An 18,267-nucleotide genomic window follows, 5' to 3' on the forward strand; every position below is an offset into this window, starting at 1 on the left:
CGCCCCCTCTCGTATTTCCCCCCCCCCCCCCACCCCCGCCCCTTCGGCGAAATCATCCCTCTAGGATCGGAGAGTCTAATCCAGGTTTTGGAAACGCGCTTACCGCCACGGCGTAGGCCGCGTGCCGTATAAAAGCATAAAGGAAAACCCTGCGCGCAAGTTCCGATTCTGCCGGTGGCTGCTGGCGTACATGTATAGTGTTCCGTGTAGGAGCAGCAGCCCTCGTGGGAGTGAGAGAGGAAATCAATATCTCACGGCTAGCGCGCGCGAACGGTACCCCAACACCTCCGCGACGAACACTTTTCCGAGGGTTGAACAAGAGAAACTCGTCGAAAAACTATGGGAAAAGTTTTTCGTCCCCCTCTCGCGTGGCGAATGTTTTTTTTTCTATTTTTTTTTCCCACCCCCCCCCTCTTTTCGCTCCGACTTTTAATTTACGTTTTATTACCGTTAAAGCGACAATTGTTCTGGAAAATTACGGCTACGATTCCTCAATTTCTGTACAGTTTTCTACCCCCTTCTAGGTCGCTGCCACCCCCCCGCCCCGTCGCCTCTCCCTATCGTTTCTCTCGTTTTGCTCCTTTTATATCTACGGCAGATCCCGTAGCTCTGTGGCTCTAACCGACGCGGCCGCAGAGCGGGAACTGACAGCGATCCGCGGCGGTACGCGACGACCTCGTGCGCGCCTCGCAGACGTTCTCAAAGTTCCCCGCGACGCGCCGTTTCAACCCCCTCACCCCGATTTCCACCGCTTCTCGCCCCCGAAAAACCCCCAAGCTCCCACCTAACGCGCGCTCCCGCTCCCGCTGTCGCGCGAGGCAGCGGAAAACTTTGCGCCAAGTTTTTTCTTCACGCGAGTCGCGTGCACCGGCCGACCTGAGGAGGAGAAGAAAAAAGAGCGAAAGAGTGCGCCTCGACCCGAAATATGATAGTTGCGTAATTTCGACGCGTTACCACACACACACACACACGTAACGGGAGCAACCCGGAGATATACAGGGTGTGCACCCGTAATCGAGCAATTATCGGAAAAGCTCGGCTTATTTATATTCCGGTCTTTTTTTTTTCTCTTCGACCCAACCGCCGGTTCAAAAATCGCTGGGGCGCGCGGCAGTGTACCGATAATTTTCATAGATAAGTTGTAATAGATTGCGTTTCCCGGAAATTGCGGATGTATCCAGACGATACAAATATTTGCCGAGGGAAAATTAATTTCTTATTATGCGCTCGGTTATTATTCAAACTAATAGAGAGAGAGAGAGAGAGAGAGAGAGCGCGTGCAGCTGAGAAATGCGAGGGCGGGCTAGATTTTCCTCGCAAATTGCGTCATCGAGCCGACGTACCTCCTATTCCATATCGACGCGCTAGAAATTTCCAGGGAGGGCAAAGTTCATCGTATTCGAAACTTTACAGACACGCGGTTTACCGCGAGTATAGATACGCCGTTGCATCGGTAAAAACTACTCGGTCGTGGTCATTCTCCGTTATACACCCGGAGCCGCGCACACCGGTGCAACCACGCATCGGAGTTTTCAAACTTTCGTAGCGCTCTCCATAGGTCCGCGAAGGGGTGGGCGGGGGTGGGTGTTCGCGTCTACGTAGGTACACAGGTTTACACGTGTAAACGGTCGAAGGTGTAACGGAACGTAAAGTTTCGCGCGAATCTCTTGAATTATGAAGAATTCGAAGGTGAAGAGAGCTGGGAAAAAAAAAAAAGGGGGAAGAGAAAGGAACGCGAGAAGCTTCGCTCGAATAACCGGGTGTCTCGAAAACCGGGAAACAAATATAAATCGGAGGAAATGAATTCCGACGACAGCCGGAAGTTGGAGAGAACGATTCCCGAGAGTTTCTCATTCTTCGACTTATAAATATTCGACTGGTACGTTCTCGATGCGTGATCTTAACGAGAAATCGGATAAAGTTCCCCGTTGATTTAAGATCTCAGGAAATATCTCCATCGCGACATGCTTGTACATTTTATCGTGTAGAGGGTATAGCGAGACATGCGCGGTGTACGCGCGACGTTCGACGAAAAACTTTGAATGGAAAACAAAGGGGAGCGAAGAAAAAGGAGAAAAAATTAGTGAACAAAATTTACACGACATCAACTGCGAAAAGTTTTTATCTCGAATTTTCCGACCCCCCGAGGGCACAGCGGCAACTTCCTTCCTGAAGGCTGCGCGAAACGCGATGATGATTTTTTTTCTTCCCCCTCTTCTTTATTTCACCTCGGGGCTTGCTCTTTTTACTTAATTCTTTTTTCCCGACAAAAAGAACACCTCGTTAATTAATTGCTCTGAAAATTGAACAAACTTGGACGTCTTCTCCGTCCACCTTTGGCGATGCTCAACGAAAAAGAAGCTCGCGGACCCTGTAAGTAGCTAGTTCAAAGTCGGACTTCTGAGTAAAACATCGCGAACTAAAAATGGGATTGTGCGAAAAATAATAAATTCCACTTGTTACGTCGACGGTATCTACCGGATTCGCGAGCGGCCCGTAACGACGCGCGTCGTCGACCGTTGCCAGGGCAATGAATCGCAGATTGACGTGAAACTGCACGCCAAAGTCAGCCCGTATAGATACCTCTACCTATAAGCCGTTCGACCGAATCGTCTTGCGGACCGACCCCTCGCTCTTTGGCCTCATAAATCGTACGACTGACCGAACTCGGATCACGTCTACTGAAATAAAAGTAGGAGGGTGAGCTATTTTATACCTCTTCGATGTAATTATTCGATCGCCTCGTCCGCGCGTCGATCCGCGGGGCGAGAAGATCGCAATTTCCATGGTACTGCGGCTGCCGTTGCATTCGAGAAATTTTATCGGAAGGGTGAAATCTGTGGGTGTATACGGGATTGAAATATGCGAGATGCTCCGGTAGGAGAACGGGATGGACTCGAACTCCCAGGGGCAGCTACGGGGGGGATGAGCGTTCCATCGGACTCGAATACATGTAAATTAAATATTCCATAAATATAAAGTTATACAGTCGTAAAAGTATGCGGGGCGTACGCATTATACATCGAACTGTTGTACGTATATAACGTAGGTAATTGTGGAAGCCTGTAGTAATTCGTTCGAATTTCAATAGGATTTTCATATATTTTATTCCATTAATATTTCAATTTAGCTAATGGCTGACGTGAATACCCGAATAATAAAGGCTTCGCTTAATTTTCGCTGTCTGCTGCCACCGCTGATTCTCCTCGTTTTCTACCCGGGATAACATTTTCATTCGGCGACTCTCTCGAATACGTGAATATTGTCGCTTGCTTCCTGGGAGAAAAAATAAAAAAAAAAATCCTATTCCAAAAGGTTGTTGAAATAAACAATTTTCCCGCTACGGAATTCATTACGTTACCACTGTCCGAGTTCAGAAATCCTATGAGAATTATTGATCTCGGCGGATAACGTTCATCGGATCATATGACATACCTCTGCGAGCCTCTTCGCAAAGGAGAACGAAAAGAAACTCGGCAAAGAAAAAATTATATTCGGAAGTGAATCGATTCGGTTTATTGTTAGTGAAAATTCGAGTTATCATCTGATAAATAAAAAGGTGAGGCGCCAAAGCCAATTAATTTGCGCAACCTCTCCACGTTCCTCTCCGCCTCCCCTTTTCCACCGTCCGACAAACTTTGGAGAGGGGATAACGAGCGAGAGAAGACAAGAAGAGAATAGGGAGACGGGAAAGAGACGGAACGCCGTCGAGAGAGCACCGAACATTTTCGTAGCAACGGGTTCGCGAGCGATAGAGACAGCTTTACAAGTTTTCCGAAGAAAAATCCCGGCACACCGGCGTACGGGATGTTCGCGGGGTACCGGAGGGACGAAGAGAGAACGGGCTGCGCGAAACGTCGACGGAGATGGAAGTCCAACGGGACGGACCGGGGGTTGAAGAGGGATGGAAATTTCGTAGAACGGAGACAGGGCGCAGGAGCCCGAGCTTTTCAAGCACCCGCGGACGAGGAGAGAATATCGTCTGGTGGCCAGGGACGAAGAGAGACGGCTGAATCGATTGGATTCTGTGCGACGGAAAGGAAGACTCCCTTCAATCCGTTAGGGGAAGCGAGACGGAAGATTATTTGTATAGCTAGTTTTCCCTGTAGAAACTTTACAAGAACAATTTATAACGGATATACCTTGAATTTAAAGACTTTAAAGTTATTATAAAACATGATAAAGTTTTAACAACTCTTCTCTCTCATGATCGGATACCTTTTAGTAGGTGCGTAACCGTGAGAGGAAAATTAAATTCTGATACCGCTTTGGCGCACGAATTAACAGGGATTCCTTTTTTTTTAATTATCCGAGTCGTGCGTAATGGCGGGGATTTTTCTAGCGATTATTGGCGATTCAATCGGTTGGATGTATAATTTACAGGGGTATATGTGGTAAAATCAATGCCGGTGAATTTGATTCGAAACCACGGGAGGTTTTAATACGCTGCGAGGAAGCTCTTTGCCGGGTCTGTTGAAGGAGAAAAGCTACAACCGAGTATCCGTGATGGTATAGAGTAGCGTTTTCATCGAAGAAGTGACCGTCGCTGGGTGGAAGATCGGAATCCAACCGATGGAATTCCGCTCTTCAATAGATCTGTTTAATCAGATATTGGTTTCGGGTGGCTTTGAACCCCGAGGGACATTTGCTTGTAATCCGAAACATCCTTCAAATTATTTATCATCCAATAAAACGGAGAAGCATCGCGTTATTCTTCGGTAAATATGTATACATGTAGCCGCGTTTAAGAAAATGTAATATTTCACGACAGTGCAAAATCGAAGGTTTTCATCAAAAAATACCTCATAGTGACAACTGATATTGTACGATCAATCCCTCGTATATTATTTTTTTTTTTCTTCTCCTTCTTCTAAACTTCCAATTTACATCAACTCGCAGTTTGCCCGAGTCAAGATAATAAGGAAACATGTGCTTCTGAATATGCATATTAAAGGCGATAAATTTCTCGAGACTGGCGTTGGTAAATTTTTGAAAATAAAGCCGCTTATGGAAATTGTGCAGAATAGGATAACGGGGACAGGGAGATCTTACGAGAATGGGGATCTCCCGAGGTGCAGGGTGAATAAAACCTTGAAAATATCCGTATAAAATATTGAGTATTTCTCCCGATTCGCTGAGAAGATTTTGGTCGCGTGCAAAATCGGAGTCACCTTTTTTACGCAGAGCCGCAATAATTGCTCGCGCGTATCGAACGGACCGACGACAAATGCGACGTGTACCACGCGACAAGAGGCGGTTGAAAAATTTGTTCACGCGCAACGTTTCTTCTTTGAAGATCGCAAGTTCGCAGAAGTTGGGTGGTAGCTCATTTCCGGCGAGCGAGCATTGTGCCTTCTACTTCGGTTTACGAAGAAAAGTTTTGCATGAGCTAAAGTTTCTCCCGCAATTACCCACCGCGTCTGAAACTTCGCGTTTAAGCTCGGTGCACAGTAATAAGATTACTCGTGTATAGGTTGACTCGAGTACCCGTACGCTATATACACTTACCTATATTCGATTCGGTTTAATCCGAACTACTTTTTGCCGTTTCGTGTCAACCTACCGTGCAATTTCGCCCGAGCAAACGCCGCGGTTCGATCGTCGGTCGTAAAATACCGAAAGAACCATTCGCCAATGCGAGTATTCGACAAACTATAATGGACCAATTCCGCGGATATCGTATGCGAAAATATTCCGAAACGCTCGCAGCTCGCGGAGGTTGAAAATTTTTCATCCTCGCAACGCGCTCGATGATTTTTTGCAAGTTTCCGCGGCGGTGAACTTCGCCGCCGAAAATGGGAAATCGGTAAGAGATAAAATGAAATAACGAAAGAGAAGGAGGTGAAATAGCGAAGGCTGCATGAACATGAGAAGCTGCGCCGTTGCACCGCGGCGAAGTCAGCGCAAAGGAAAAAAAAAAAAAAAACCCCCCCCCCCAACAAAACGAACGGGGTGAAGCGTCTTCACTGCAACTTACTGCCCCTTCCGCCATAACCGCTATCTATTCCCGATTTACGACCGGTGTAGAAACCACTAAAATTTTTCCTATGTACCGATTCCTCGGAAGTCAATGACGTCACTCCACGATATCCGAGGATACAGCGTACCCTGCACCTCGTACCTACACCCTGGCGAATTAGTTTCAACGCTACCACCAACAGATACGGCGAACAAAGTTCCGTGGGGAGATGATCAAGGGGACGTCGCGACGACGGTGCGTCACGCGGATTGTGAATCACGTAATTTGCACCGGCTATAATTATACGCGTGTTATTAATGGTACATACCTGCGAAGCATCGATTATTAATCCTTGATTCTGATAATTACGGAGCTACACCCGACTCAAGAATTTAAGGACCTCCGTATCATCCCCTTTGCGGTGTACGTAGCTTCGAAGAAGGATGTAAATGGTAATGATGAATATTATAAACGTGTATGGGTAAATGTAACGATATTCGTCCTCATTATATATTCACGACTTTCCAGAAAAGTCATACAGCGAATTGGAGTAGAGCCAGCTAGGATCTTCCGGCTACCTAATAATTTTGATTTACGTTTTCCCGTTACGTCCCATCCGCACAAATTTAAATCCCCGAGCTGGCAGTGATCTAATTTTAATTTCCGCGGTATCAATTTGTCGATCAGGAATAATATCACCGAACAATTAAATTACTGTAATTCCATTACCGCGAAATTATTAGCCATTTGAATACCATTATTCCCTCGATCGTTGCCTTCAAACTTTTTTCTAATTTTTTGTTTTTTTTCTATTTCTATTCTCGTCGAAATTTCAAAGACGATTCTTGAATAATCCCGTCCATCGTTCGATTTGTTTAAGTTAGATAAGTACATCGCGTGCAATTCTTCTACAACAAGCGAAATAAATAATCAGTTAAAAATTACCTGGGGTAATTTAGCGAGGGGTTGTAATTGGATCGTTGTTCCTTAGATTCTTTCGCTTCTGCGCACAGTAAGATTCACATCATTTCCCGTCGAGTTCCAAAGTAGATTTGTGATCTGGGTAGCAGCTGCGGCGGTGGTATAGGATATCGAAATACAGAGAGTTCGATGTTTCGAAGTTCGCAGGGCGTAACGGGCATGATGATGAATCTTCTTCGCACTACACCAGCGATGACCAATCCCACAACTTTGCATACATGATACGGGTAGTTGCCGTGAACCACCACGTCGTTGTTACAATAGTTTATCGTATAGCACAACACGTAGCGTTAAACGTCCTGTTTGCAACAGAAGTTAACCATTCATGAGAGATACGTGTTGCTAATGCTAGTGGAGGATTCGACACCCCACGGAAAATAGACACGTCGTCGTGGTACGTCCACGCGATAACGAATCGCCTTTGTACGGTGAGTTTTGTTTTGTCACGCGATCTCCGATTCCATTTTCGTAATTTTTTTCCTTTTTCAACGGACGACCGGGTCCGATGCGATGAAATTTCGACGGATAATCTATCTGAGATTGTTATATCAAAGGCTGCCACAGTCGATGACTTGGGCAGCCATTGCGTCGGGTTCAATGGATCTGAATCCAAATATTTGGAACTTCTGTATATTGTAGACCGAATTATTTGTCCCATCGGTTTCTAGTGTACATTGAGTGAATCTGATTTTGGAAACCTGATCGACTTGCTCTGAAACGATCCGATTTCGAGCCTTCGAATGCCCCGAAAAATTTTCCGAACGATGCGTTGTAGTTAAACGGAGATATCATCGATTCGCTTCGTGAACATATCGGTAATGTTTACGTTCCGGAATACATCAATTATCCAAACCTCATTACGAAGGCATAGTGTTTACCATAATACCTTTGTTTCGCACATCGAAGGGAGCGAAATTTCTATATGATGGCGCTATGAACCGATGGGATGTGTGCTGCCATTTTTTAGAATTCTTATAAACCACGGAGAACGTTATCGCTGTTGACCGAATGCTGCTCACCTGTAAAACGGAAGCGGGTAAGCAAAGGCTAAGGGTGCAAGCTCCACCGACGGTAAGGTGGATGAAAAAATGAAAATTACGTCGATATCTGGTGAGATGAAGCGTTAGTTTTCGCATACGACTTTCGCGTAATTTTATTTGGAAAGATTCGAGTATATCGGTGGAAGCAATGATAAGTCGATACAACATCCTGAGGCACGAGATGATCCAAGGGAGAGGAAGTTGGTTGATAAAAACAGCAAAAAATAATTATTGCGTCCTCTATCTCAGTTTACAAAAGTTTTAATATTTTAAGAATAGTTAACAGTACTTTGTTTGTTACAGTAGTTCATTAATAATAATATAATAATAAATTGCATTAATCGTAATAGTATATAAACTAATAACAAAAGAATGATTTTGAATCGAAAATAACACAGCATTTTTCAAAATCATACAAAAACAAAATGCATTATCTCGAAAAACAAGTTTCTTTATTTCTTTCATTTTTGTTATTTCTCTTTTCTTTTAATCTTGTTCTTCCGAAAGATTAAGGTGTATTTCTTCTTTTTTCGATTATTCATTAGAGTTTACAGTAATAATTATATACATTATTATTCTTAAAACTACGGTTGTTTTTTTTTTTTTTTAATTCTCCATCTTCTTTTTCTTCTTCTTCTTCTTCATTAATATAATACATTTTTTTCTTGTTCAACAGCGTGTACAGAATATTGACAATTGGTTGCTGAGCAAATAACAATTTGTGACTTGAAATACACATTTCAATCAAAATTTATCTGGCGATGGATGTAAAATATAATTTAAAATAAAAATCGAATGTATGACTATCAGAACGACGAACAGAACAACGTGATTAGGACAAATTTAAAAAGATATCAAATAATTCTAAAATAAACGAATAACCAGGGTTATTTTTTTTTTTTTTGCTTTTTATAGAGATATTCTTTTAGTGTTTAAAAATACGAACTTTCAAAACCATACGCAGGTTCATAATAATAAGCGTTAGGAGGGAAACTTGAAACGATTCCGAGTGAAAATCGATTACGGGATTGAATCTAGATATGTTAGACAAAACGAATTGTTATTCAACAATAGCACAATTGTTCAACGTAATTACATTTTCGTTGTAACAAGATTGTTTTTTTTTTTCTTTCTTTTTATTATTATGTCAAAACCCCTATCGAGAGAAAAAATTCTCGCTCAAGACAAGAATTAGATTTTATTTTTAATTTTATTCGTTTATTTCATTTATAATCATTTCTCCTACAAAAGAGTTAAATTTACTCCTATTTACTGTTTCCCCGCGTAGCGGAGTCATTTGGTAAAAATCTCTAAGCCTAGCGCGGCTTTATTTTATTTATTAAGCTATATGTATATCATATTATAATATTTGCATTACATTCATTTATCTTAAAAGTATTTCTTTCATTTTTTTCAATTTTTTTTTTTCTTACCTTTCTGCATTTTTCATCTTATTATGTTTACTGTACTGTGAATGATCGAGTTTCTGTTCATTTTCTATTAATATACCGTTATAATACAATTAAATTTGTTCTTTACATTTATATTATATGATCTGGTAATAAATTTTTCATTTCATTTATCCCTGCAATACATTTTGCTGATCATTACACTGACATATTTTGCAATTAGGCGGCACAAAATAATATTCCGGGTTACTTACAAATATTCCCAGATCACAGATCGAAAGCTAGACATCAATATTATGCAGTTTCGAACAAACGAGAAATATATGCGAAATGTGGAATTTCATCCACTGCACTAATACTGTTGGATTAATGTCGCCAATGTTTTTTTTTTTTCCGATAAATTTTCAAAATACGTGCAGCTTATACCAATTCATCTCGTATTCTTATTTCAACCAATTATTATTACAATCAAGTGTTCAACAACTTTTGTACACAAAATACCAACTTTCTGTGCTGGAAAATGCACATACTTCATTACGCAGTGTTAATATTATATTCATAATTCTTTTTATTTATTCATCATCATTATTATGTTTTTTCTTTTTTTCTTTTTCCTTTTTTAGCGTTATATCGCAGTTACCAAATAACTATTTGAATATAATAATAATGACAATAATAATAATCGTCGTAATCATGTCGATATTAATAATAAACGTAATATTAATAATGATAACAAAAAGATGCGGATGTAATAATAATTATATTAATAATAATAATAATAATAATAATAATAACAATAATAATAATGTGTATGGTGTAGCTTGTCCTATATCCGATATATACAGAAAATTAATTAAGTGTTTCTTTTTTTCATTTATTATTTTTGTTTTTAACTTTTTCTTGCCATGATTTTTCTTGCGGTCTTTTATTTTTTCGAGAGAAATTTTTCTTTTTTTTTCTTCCTATACTATTTTTATTGCGTTCTACATTGAATACGAACTTTATTAAAGGATTATACAACTATTCGTTACTATTCTGACGAGAGAAAAGGTTAGAAAATCGAACGTGATTTATTTTTATTTGTTTATTTATTAATCATTTCTTTTTTTATATTCCTTTCGCTTTTATTCAATTGAATAATAACTATAAAAAAATACCGACTCCTATTCACTAGACTTCGGATGGGCCTCCTTTCAATACCTATTTTTTGACGTAGTCCCATCGCTGGAGTTATCGTTTGGAAAAATATATTGATTGAATTGAATATTATTACAAATGAGTTTGAATTTTTTATCATTTTCTTCTCTCTTGAGCTTTTTAAAATAATTGAAACGTTTGATAATTGTCGAATTTTTTTCATGTTCGTGCGCGGCCCGGCCATATTTAAATGGGACTCATTGTGAGTCCATTGTTTTGGCAGATAACGTACATCATATTGAACGAAAGATGACCGATTGTGAGTTTCCAATCTTTTCGTGTGGTCAGAAGTCGGACGATGATAAGTCCGCGGAATAACGATGTACCCGCAAGTACAGCGCAAACCTTTCAATGTTTCGGCAAATATTTGCTACCGAGATTTGTGCTAAGTATCTGTAATTTTTTTTCACCATTTATACTAACAATACATATTGGGCACGGTTTATCTATTGCAAGAAAGAAAAAAAAATAACAAAAAATCTCAGTTTTTCTAATAATGTGTACTTTAATTAGCAACAACTAACGAGTAATATTTCATTATTTCGTTTCCCGATTTTAGTGAAAGTTTTTCCTTTTTTTCACTCCTGGATTCTCTTTCCTTGCGATCCATTCTCGTTTCGTTTCACTATATTTACCTATTTAAATGGCTAACTTCGATTCTTGATATTCCATGGTAATCATGTATAGTTATTGAGTTTTCGTTAATTTTATTTCATTTTTATTTATTATCTTTTAATTCCGTAATTTTGATAAAGGATTCTTGAAATTGATACAATAGCTACTATCGTATATATATATATATATATGTATACATACTATACACTCCTGCGCAAACTATACAATTGCACAAAGTATTAATTTTTTTTTTTTTTTCCGTAGTAATTATATTTATAATAAGACCGTAAGCTTTTGCGATCCAAGATCGCTCCGTCAATTAATGTTATCTGGCAGAACAGCAATCACATGAGATAATAATGAAACAATAAAAGAAAACAATTCATTCGAATTAACAATCGATTAAAACGCAACAAATTGACTTTGTTCGCACAGTTGCACCAACTCGCAGTACGCAAGTGTCGTTCGTTTACATTCATTTTTGAAAAAAGGAAATAAAAATAAAAAATAAAACAAGAAACATCAAGTCGTTCGTTAACCCCGAACGAAATCACCGCCCTCTTATACGTACAGCCAATTACATTGACTTAAAAAGCAAATATTTTAGCGTTACCAGATATCAACGCAGAGCCAGCTTGCTAGCAAATGGTGTTTACGTACATAATGATCAGTTCACACGTGAATTTCATAATTTTATCAATTACAAACATCGACTGTCGCAATAGAACCAAATGAAACAGATGGGGTGGTGTTCAAATTATTTCAATTTCGCTCGTAATGATTCTTTTGCTTTTTGACCAAGAATCACCGTGGATATTGAAATTATTGACCAAAGAGAAAAATGCAGCTAATATTTGACTTCGAAATGGTGTAGTTGATAATTGTAAAATCCCGTGCGAATCGATCTTCAAAAATCAGTGAGCGACCCACCGCCTATTTCGGATGGATCACCCTATCACAATCATCGCCGACACCGGTGATACAAAAGGTGCGCTAGACGACAACGACGATTTCATCATCGTCAGAAACGACGTCAAGTACTCTTTTTCACTATTATACAAGGTCTTAACGTACCTATTTGAACGGCGCTTGGAGCTGATTAAGCCCATCCAACTCACTTTAATCGCACCCGCACCTGCATCACACTCTATCACCTTTTCACATTGCAATTGTCATGGCCTATGGAACCTGCAAATAAAAATGGATTTTTTTTTTTTTTTTAGTATAGTGAGAAAAATTTTGTTCCGCGAACGAAAGATTCGGAATTTTCATCTCTTTCATAGTTGTTACGATAGAAAACTCATGTTATTGGCTTACCTAGTCAGGTGTCTGCTGTCTTCGTGTACCGCCATTTCAGAGCTTTTGAATTCGTTGAGTTCCTTACGAATGGCTGCTTTATCCTTTGGCGTTAGTCGTGTCCAAGGTTTATCGGCTCTCCTGTCGTAGTCGTGTGCCTGCGTAACCTCGATGTAATCGTTGAATCTGATAATCTGTAAATGGAGTGAGCAGAATTGGAAGAGATTTGTCTTTGAGTTTTTGAAGACCTACATAGTTTTTTCGAAGAAAAAAAGTGCGAAGAATGAGAATAACTCGATGCAATTTATTCGTAGCTCAATTTGACCGCCAGATTCGTGTTCCTGAGGTCAAAATACGTGAGAAAAGTGCCCTACGATCGATTTTAAAAATACCTAATTTTTGTCCGAAAAATCGAAAAAATCCAAAGGGGTACCCCTTGAATTTTTTTCGGTTTCGGGGTAAAAAATGAAAAAATTCATTTTTATGGTATCTCAATGTATTTGATTGTATTTTCATTTCAGAGACACGAACCCGTCGTTAAAAAAAAAAAAACGATTACGATATCTCATCTGGATCATTCCACAAGATAAATCAATTTAGTTGGCATTAAATGAAACCAAAGTCACAACACAACGAAGTGCGGCGCACGTGAGATATGCGCATGCAGTTCTAGTTGAATTAAATTATCGGTAGGCATTCACATAATTTCCGACATGTTTTATTAATCCAAATACGTACCTTTTTCTCTTTCAATTCTTCGACGGTCGGCCTGAAGCTGAGCTTTCTGAGTAGATACCGCTTTTTTTCTTCTTTCTGCTTCTTTTCCTCCGCAGGACTTTGTTCTGTTGGATAAACACCATTATCGTTGAACGTCTTTTCACAGAACTTTGTTTGTATAATTTTTTTTTATTTTTTTTTCTAACAGTTATACTTTATTCTATCCTCTTTTTATTTCTTTTACTTTCATGTGACTCACAACAAGATAAACGGGGTAAAGCTCCTTACTTTTTAAAATATTTCGCTCCTCGAGCTCCTCCTGTGTTGGCCGCATGCTTAGTCGCCTGTAATCAAAAGGAAATGTCTGTCAGGGTACACTGCTAAACAAAACAATCGTTGACTCAATGCAGATTTGAAACTAGCTAGAGTTGAAAACGATGTTGCCACGTAGCCATTTATTTGGGGTTGAACTACGTCGTACCAAAGATATAGTTCAATATATATCTCTGTGGTCCTACCAAACATTTACACAGTGATACGTTCAAGCAAATTTCGCAGTAATTGACCAGACATATCATAAAACGATACGCTTCGAACACGAAATTGTGACTCAATGAACGCGGTGCAGCCAAGGTAATAATTTTATGAAAAGAAATGCAGTCCCTAACGGGAAAAATCCATATACGTTTTTATTCACCTGATCAATCTGGCGCCGATGGCCTCTTTCGATTCTTGTCGCTCGTTGTCCGATTGCATTTGTAGAATATTACGATTGATAAGCTCCTGTCTGTCCGGCCTAAGCGCCAACTTCAACGACAGCGACTCCTTTCTCGCAATTTTAGCTGCGAGCCGGTCTGAAAATTGAAATGACAAACAAAATTTAAGGACCGAATAAGCCGACGGGGCGGACATCCCTCCAAGACTCGGGGTAGCGATTTTCGTGGCAACGCAGAATGCGGATCGATACCTGCGATCATAGCTGTGGCACTTTTACTTCGATGAATCGGAAGAATCGGTATAATCCCGGTAGGTGCTTGCGCTATCGACAAAGTCGAAGCTGTCCAAATCGACAACATAATAACGTCGTCCTATACCTCGTTTTAATTATATACTTCCAACATCGGCAACACTTGGAAAACACACACCGAAACGTCTATTGTTCGACAAATAATACACCAGTAGCGCCCGGCCGTGTTTCAGTGCATCCGCTACCCGGATTAATTATCATCGCTGAATGCTCCACGTGCTACAAAATTTTCCCCCACGGATACGGTAATCGTCGTTGTGCGCGCCACTTCGGATACCGATCGAGAGTCCCGATGCCGGTTATCGAATCGCGAACGCTGCACAGTTAATTATTTATTGCGTCGTCGTGATTTTTTTTTTTTTGTCTCAACGACGCTCGAGCGATTCGAAAAAATGAATGCAGAACGATTACGTCAATTTTATAACGAGCTTGAATCAGCGGCGAATGAAAACCGTGTGGCTCTTGGAGATATGATGGCGAGAGTCAGAAAGACACTAAAGATGCCAGCCATATTCGTAGACTAATATAAACCAGGGATACCGCGAACGCCTCTATGCTGCAGTATTACAAACATCCAACTATATGCTATATGCAACCGAGTGTAAAATTAGTTATCGATGAAGGTTGATATCATTGTGTAACACCCGTCGCGACAACGCCGCTCTTCAAAGTCCTACGAACCAGCCGAACAGCTAACGTTATGAGAGCGTTTATTGAATCGATTTTGACGCAGCTAGTACGTCTCTGTGGTCCGCTCTGTAAATTTTCTCTTTTCTCTTTTTTTTTTTTCTCGTACTTACTTTCCTCGTCCTCGTCGTCTCGATAGAGAACTTGTCCATCCCCGGAATCACCGTCGGTGTCCTCGCGAATAACGTAAGGTCTGGCGTTTTCTTTATTTTCCAACGTGCAAGGTAGGGCCAGCCCGAACCGCACAGGTCGACTACTGAGATCGGAGATATTCACATGTTAGATTATAAATTTATTTATTTTTCATCCACATTCGGTGCAGGTCAACGTCGATGTTCGTCACTCGAACCAATTGTTCTATTCTACCACAAAACGGTCATCAAAATTCAACTGGGAATCTAATAATAGTCGTCAATGCCAAAGTTCGAACACAGCTGGGGTATAACGGGAAAATTGAATAAAAAAAAAACTGCAAAGTTCGTTCTCTCCCTTTTTTGTAACTCTCCAAAAATGAAAATTCAGTTTTTCAAATATAATTATGCACAGTTTGTCTGTAAACGACAAGCGAACTTTTCTGCGAAATCTAATTTTCAAAAAACCCTTTTTTTCGTTTACAATCCAGCCACGGTCGGAAATCACCGTATCGGTGATTAAAAAAATGTCAAAAAAACTTTCTCGTTGTCGAATGGTACACAGTGCTCGAGAGATGATTCAAGGCTACAAAAAGAGGGAATGAAATGTGATGGGGGATTAAGTGTGGGTGTGTGTGATGAGTTTCCCTACAGTTTTCTCATGCTTAAAGGTAATTCACTCCATGCGTGTGACTGTAGTTTAGATTAGAACATTTTGGTTCACGTGGTTAACCTGCTTTTTCTTTTTATTTTAACTCAATTGTTATTATTGATAATATTTCTTTTTCTGTGAAAACATGCGTATTAGTTAGTATTCTAATTCCCAATTACCATATCCTTATCCTAGGCCTCAACGGTTGCCTTCTGTTAAGCATAAGAAAAACATCTTTTTTTTACTACCGATGATTGTAATTATGTAGAGAGTGGTGGGTGTCAGTAAAACGATTTTAAATCAAAAGTTCATCATGTTCAAATGTAATATTCGCAAGAATCATGAAGGGAAATGGCGAATGATACATGAATCACGCTACATGATACGACATTAAAGAAATATTTCACAACTATCAGTGATATATCTCACATCATGCGAATGATAGAATCGATTAGTTAATTTTCGTATTAGAAAAAGGCATTGAAACGTGAGATTCCCTTCACCGTGAATTAAGAAAGAGATATCCGAGGAATATATATTTTCTTTCGAGATCAGATTCAAAAATGGCATTGAGAAACTTACTTAAAAGAGACCTCCTGGCGTAGGGTGAGAGGTCTGTTTTCTTGGGTAGGGGTATTTTGAGGGGTTCCGGGACCGCTGCCGGGTCCCTTTTTTTTAAGCGCACTCTTGAGCGGCATGGCGTGAAACTTTGGTTCCTTAGCAGGTATTTCCTCAACTTTGGAGGTATCGATGGCAGGATCCGGCTGGGCGAACCTGTAGGCGTACCTCGATACCGCGTCGTCGTCTTCTTCGACGTCGACGTCTTCTTGATCTAAAAAAATATACGATCGTCTCATGGGGTGAAGAGGATTCACTCGTAGGGTGTGGAGAGATCACAACGACGAAACTATCACGCCTGGAAGATACGAAAGGCTCTCACTCTGTCTCTCTATTTTTTTCTCTCCTTCTCTCTCTCTCTCTCTCTCTTTCATTCTCTTATTTTCATCGCTAGATATTCAGTCTTCCCGATATTTTCCTTCCGTTAGATCCCCTTTCGTACCGACCAACAGTCGCAATGGTCTCCAAATAAGGGCCCTTCGTCTATTACTTGCGTGAGTCGAAGTCGTTGCCGCGGAATTACCGATTTTCCATGTCACTTTTTTCCAAAGACTTTTCTTTTTCTCTCTCTTATTCCCTCTCCCTCTGATCTCTCTTTCTTTATCATTCACCGCAAGACGACCTCTCTTCTCCTCAGTTTGAGGAGACAATTCGGTCAGCGAAATAAAGGAATTGCCGTACGCGTCATAGAGATACGGTCCCGTTTCGTCTCCAGACTCTATTTGATTCGAAATGAATACAATATGTAATTGAAAACTCAAAAGGGACTCTGAGCAAACAGTCCGATAAATTTTACAAGACTAGCATTCTTCAAACTTTGAACATCTTTTTTCTCTTTAGTTTTTTCTTGCAAGCTCTTCGAAAATTAATTAGCTATAGGATATCTAAATTTTTCAACAACTCCGCCGAATCAATTCGCACACACTTCTAACTAACACGATCGCATTAGGATTTCATTCTCTCCAATACTAGCTATGAGACGCTATATCATCACACCTAAAATCTATGGGGCATCAATTCATGTGCCAGACCCCATCTCTTACCAATTTCAACGTCATACTACTCTCTCAGAAAATCGGTATCCACTATACCTAAATTTCACACGACTAATCAATAAATACCACTCGATATGCAAGTAGAGTGCGTTAGTTCTTCGTGAGATGAATACCTTCGTAATCATAATCGGAGAGATCAAGGGGAACCGCGTTGTGCACTCCACTTCCGGTCCCCTGTTGATGCTGGTGTTGATGCTGATGTTGATGTTGATGCTGCTGATGTTGGTGTTGATGTTGATGTTGGAGCTGATGCTGCTGTTGCTGGTGCTGCTGTTGTTGCTGTTGTTGTTGTTGTTGTTGTTGCTGTTGTTGTCTCGTGAGTAATGTCGGACTCGGGGAACTGAACATAGGAGGGGGTGGTATGGGACCAATCTCACTCAGGGGAATTGGGGGTTCCGGAAGTTCGGAGAGCATGAGCGTGTTTTGCGGCGGCAGAGGCAGATATTGTTGCTGCTGTTGTTGGTGTTGCTGATGTTGTTGGTGCTGTTGATGTTGTTGGTGTTGTTGATGCTGCTGGGGCGGCGGTGTCGAACCTTGATGACCGACATCTGGCACTGAAATCAAAAGGGATAAAAAATATGTCCACGTAAGTATATTTGGATATTGCGTTCGAACGCTGCGATTCCCGGAGTCAAACGCAAATCATTACGTTTGCCGTGTAATCGTTATTACAATCGACGCGAGACAATCAAATTCAGTGCTGTGATATCCAGTTGGAAATTTTTTTATTCATTTTCACGAAAGATTGATCAGTTTCGTATATTGTACGATACTTTTTAATCGATTTCGTTCGCATGATATTTGTTAATTGGCCATCGTTTCAAATGTACACGATCATAGCATGGGACATTTGTAAATCACAATCGCATAGCACGATATTCAA

The 18,267-nt window shown here is 40.4% G+C and overlaps 2 protein-coding genes and 1 long non-coding RNA gene across 10 annotated transcripts in view; 1 reads left to right on the forward strand and 2 right to left on the reverse strand.

Annotated features, from left to right (window-relative positions):
• The window catches only part of LOC105687725 (AF4/FMR2 family member lilli), a 269,224-nt gene extending 261,956 nt beyond the window's left edge, over positions 1 to 7,268 (reverse strand). The window contains exon 1 of the mRNA XM_020853299.2: positions 6,905 to 7,268. The gene's annotated coding sequence lies outside the window, so the exon portion shown is untranslated. The remainder of the gene's footprint in view (positions 1 to 6,904) is intronic.
• Positions 7,269 to 7,378: 110 nt separating this feature from the next.
• On the forward strand, positions 7,379 to 8,364 carry LOC125500338. The gene is made up of 2 exons (XR_007277668.1): positions 7,379 to 7,755; positions 7,847 to 8,364. It is a non-coding gene; the product is annotated as an uncharacterized LOC125500338 (long non-coding RNA).
• Positions 8,224 to 18,267, reverse strand: part of LOC105687713 (phosphatase and actin regulator 2-like) — a 137,420-nt gene continuing 127,376 nt past the window's right edge. For 7 of the 8 annotated variants that reach the window (XM_048652888.1, XM_048652891.1, XM_048652890.1 and 4 more), the window contains 9 exons: positions 17,498 to 17,938; positions 16,294 to 16,543; positions 15,891 to 15,923; positions 15,042 to 15,184; positions 13,912 to 14,068; positions 13,503 to 13,558; positions 13,236 to 13,339; positions 12,519 to 12,691; positions 8,224 to 12,389 (listed from right to left, as the gene is read on the reverse strand). In XM_048652888.1, the coding sequence (XP_048508845.1) occupies positions 12,374 to 12,389; positions 12,519 to 12,691; positions 13,236 to 13,339; positions 13,503 to 13,558; positions 13,912 to 14,068; positions 15,042 to 15,184; positions 15,891 to 15,923; positions 16,294 to 16,543; positions 17,498 to 17,938 (1,373 nt within the window). In that variant the 3' untranslated portion in view covers positions 8,224 to 12,373. The remainder of the gene's footprint in view (positions 12,390 to 12,518; positions 12,692 to 13,235; positions 13,340 to 13,502; positions 13,559 to 13,911; positions 14,069 to 15,041; positions 15,185 to 15,890; positions 15,924 to 16,293; positions 16,544 to 17,497; positions 17,939 to 18,267) is intronic. The other variant, XM_048652886.1, reaches the window with a different exon arrangement.

This window comes from Athalia rosae, chromosome 3 (genome assembly GCF_917208135.1).
Source record: "Athalia rosae chromosome 3, iyAthRosa1.1, whole genome shotgun sequence".
Lineage (NCBI taxonomy): Eukaryota > Metazoa > Arthropoda > Insecta > Hymenoptera > Athaliidae > Athalia > Athalia rosae.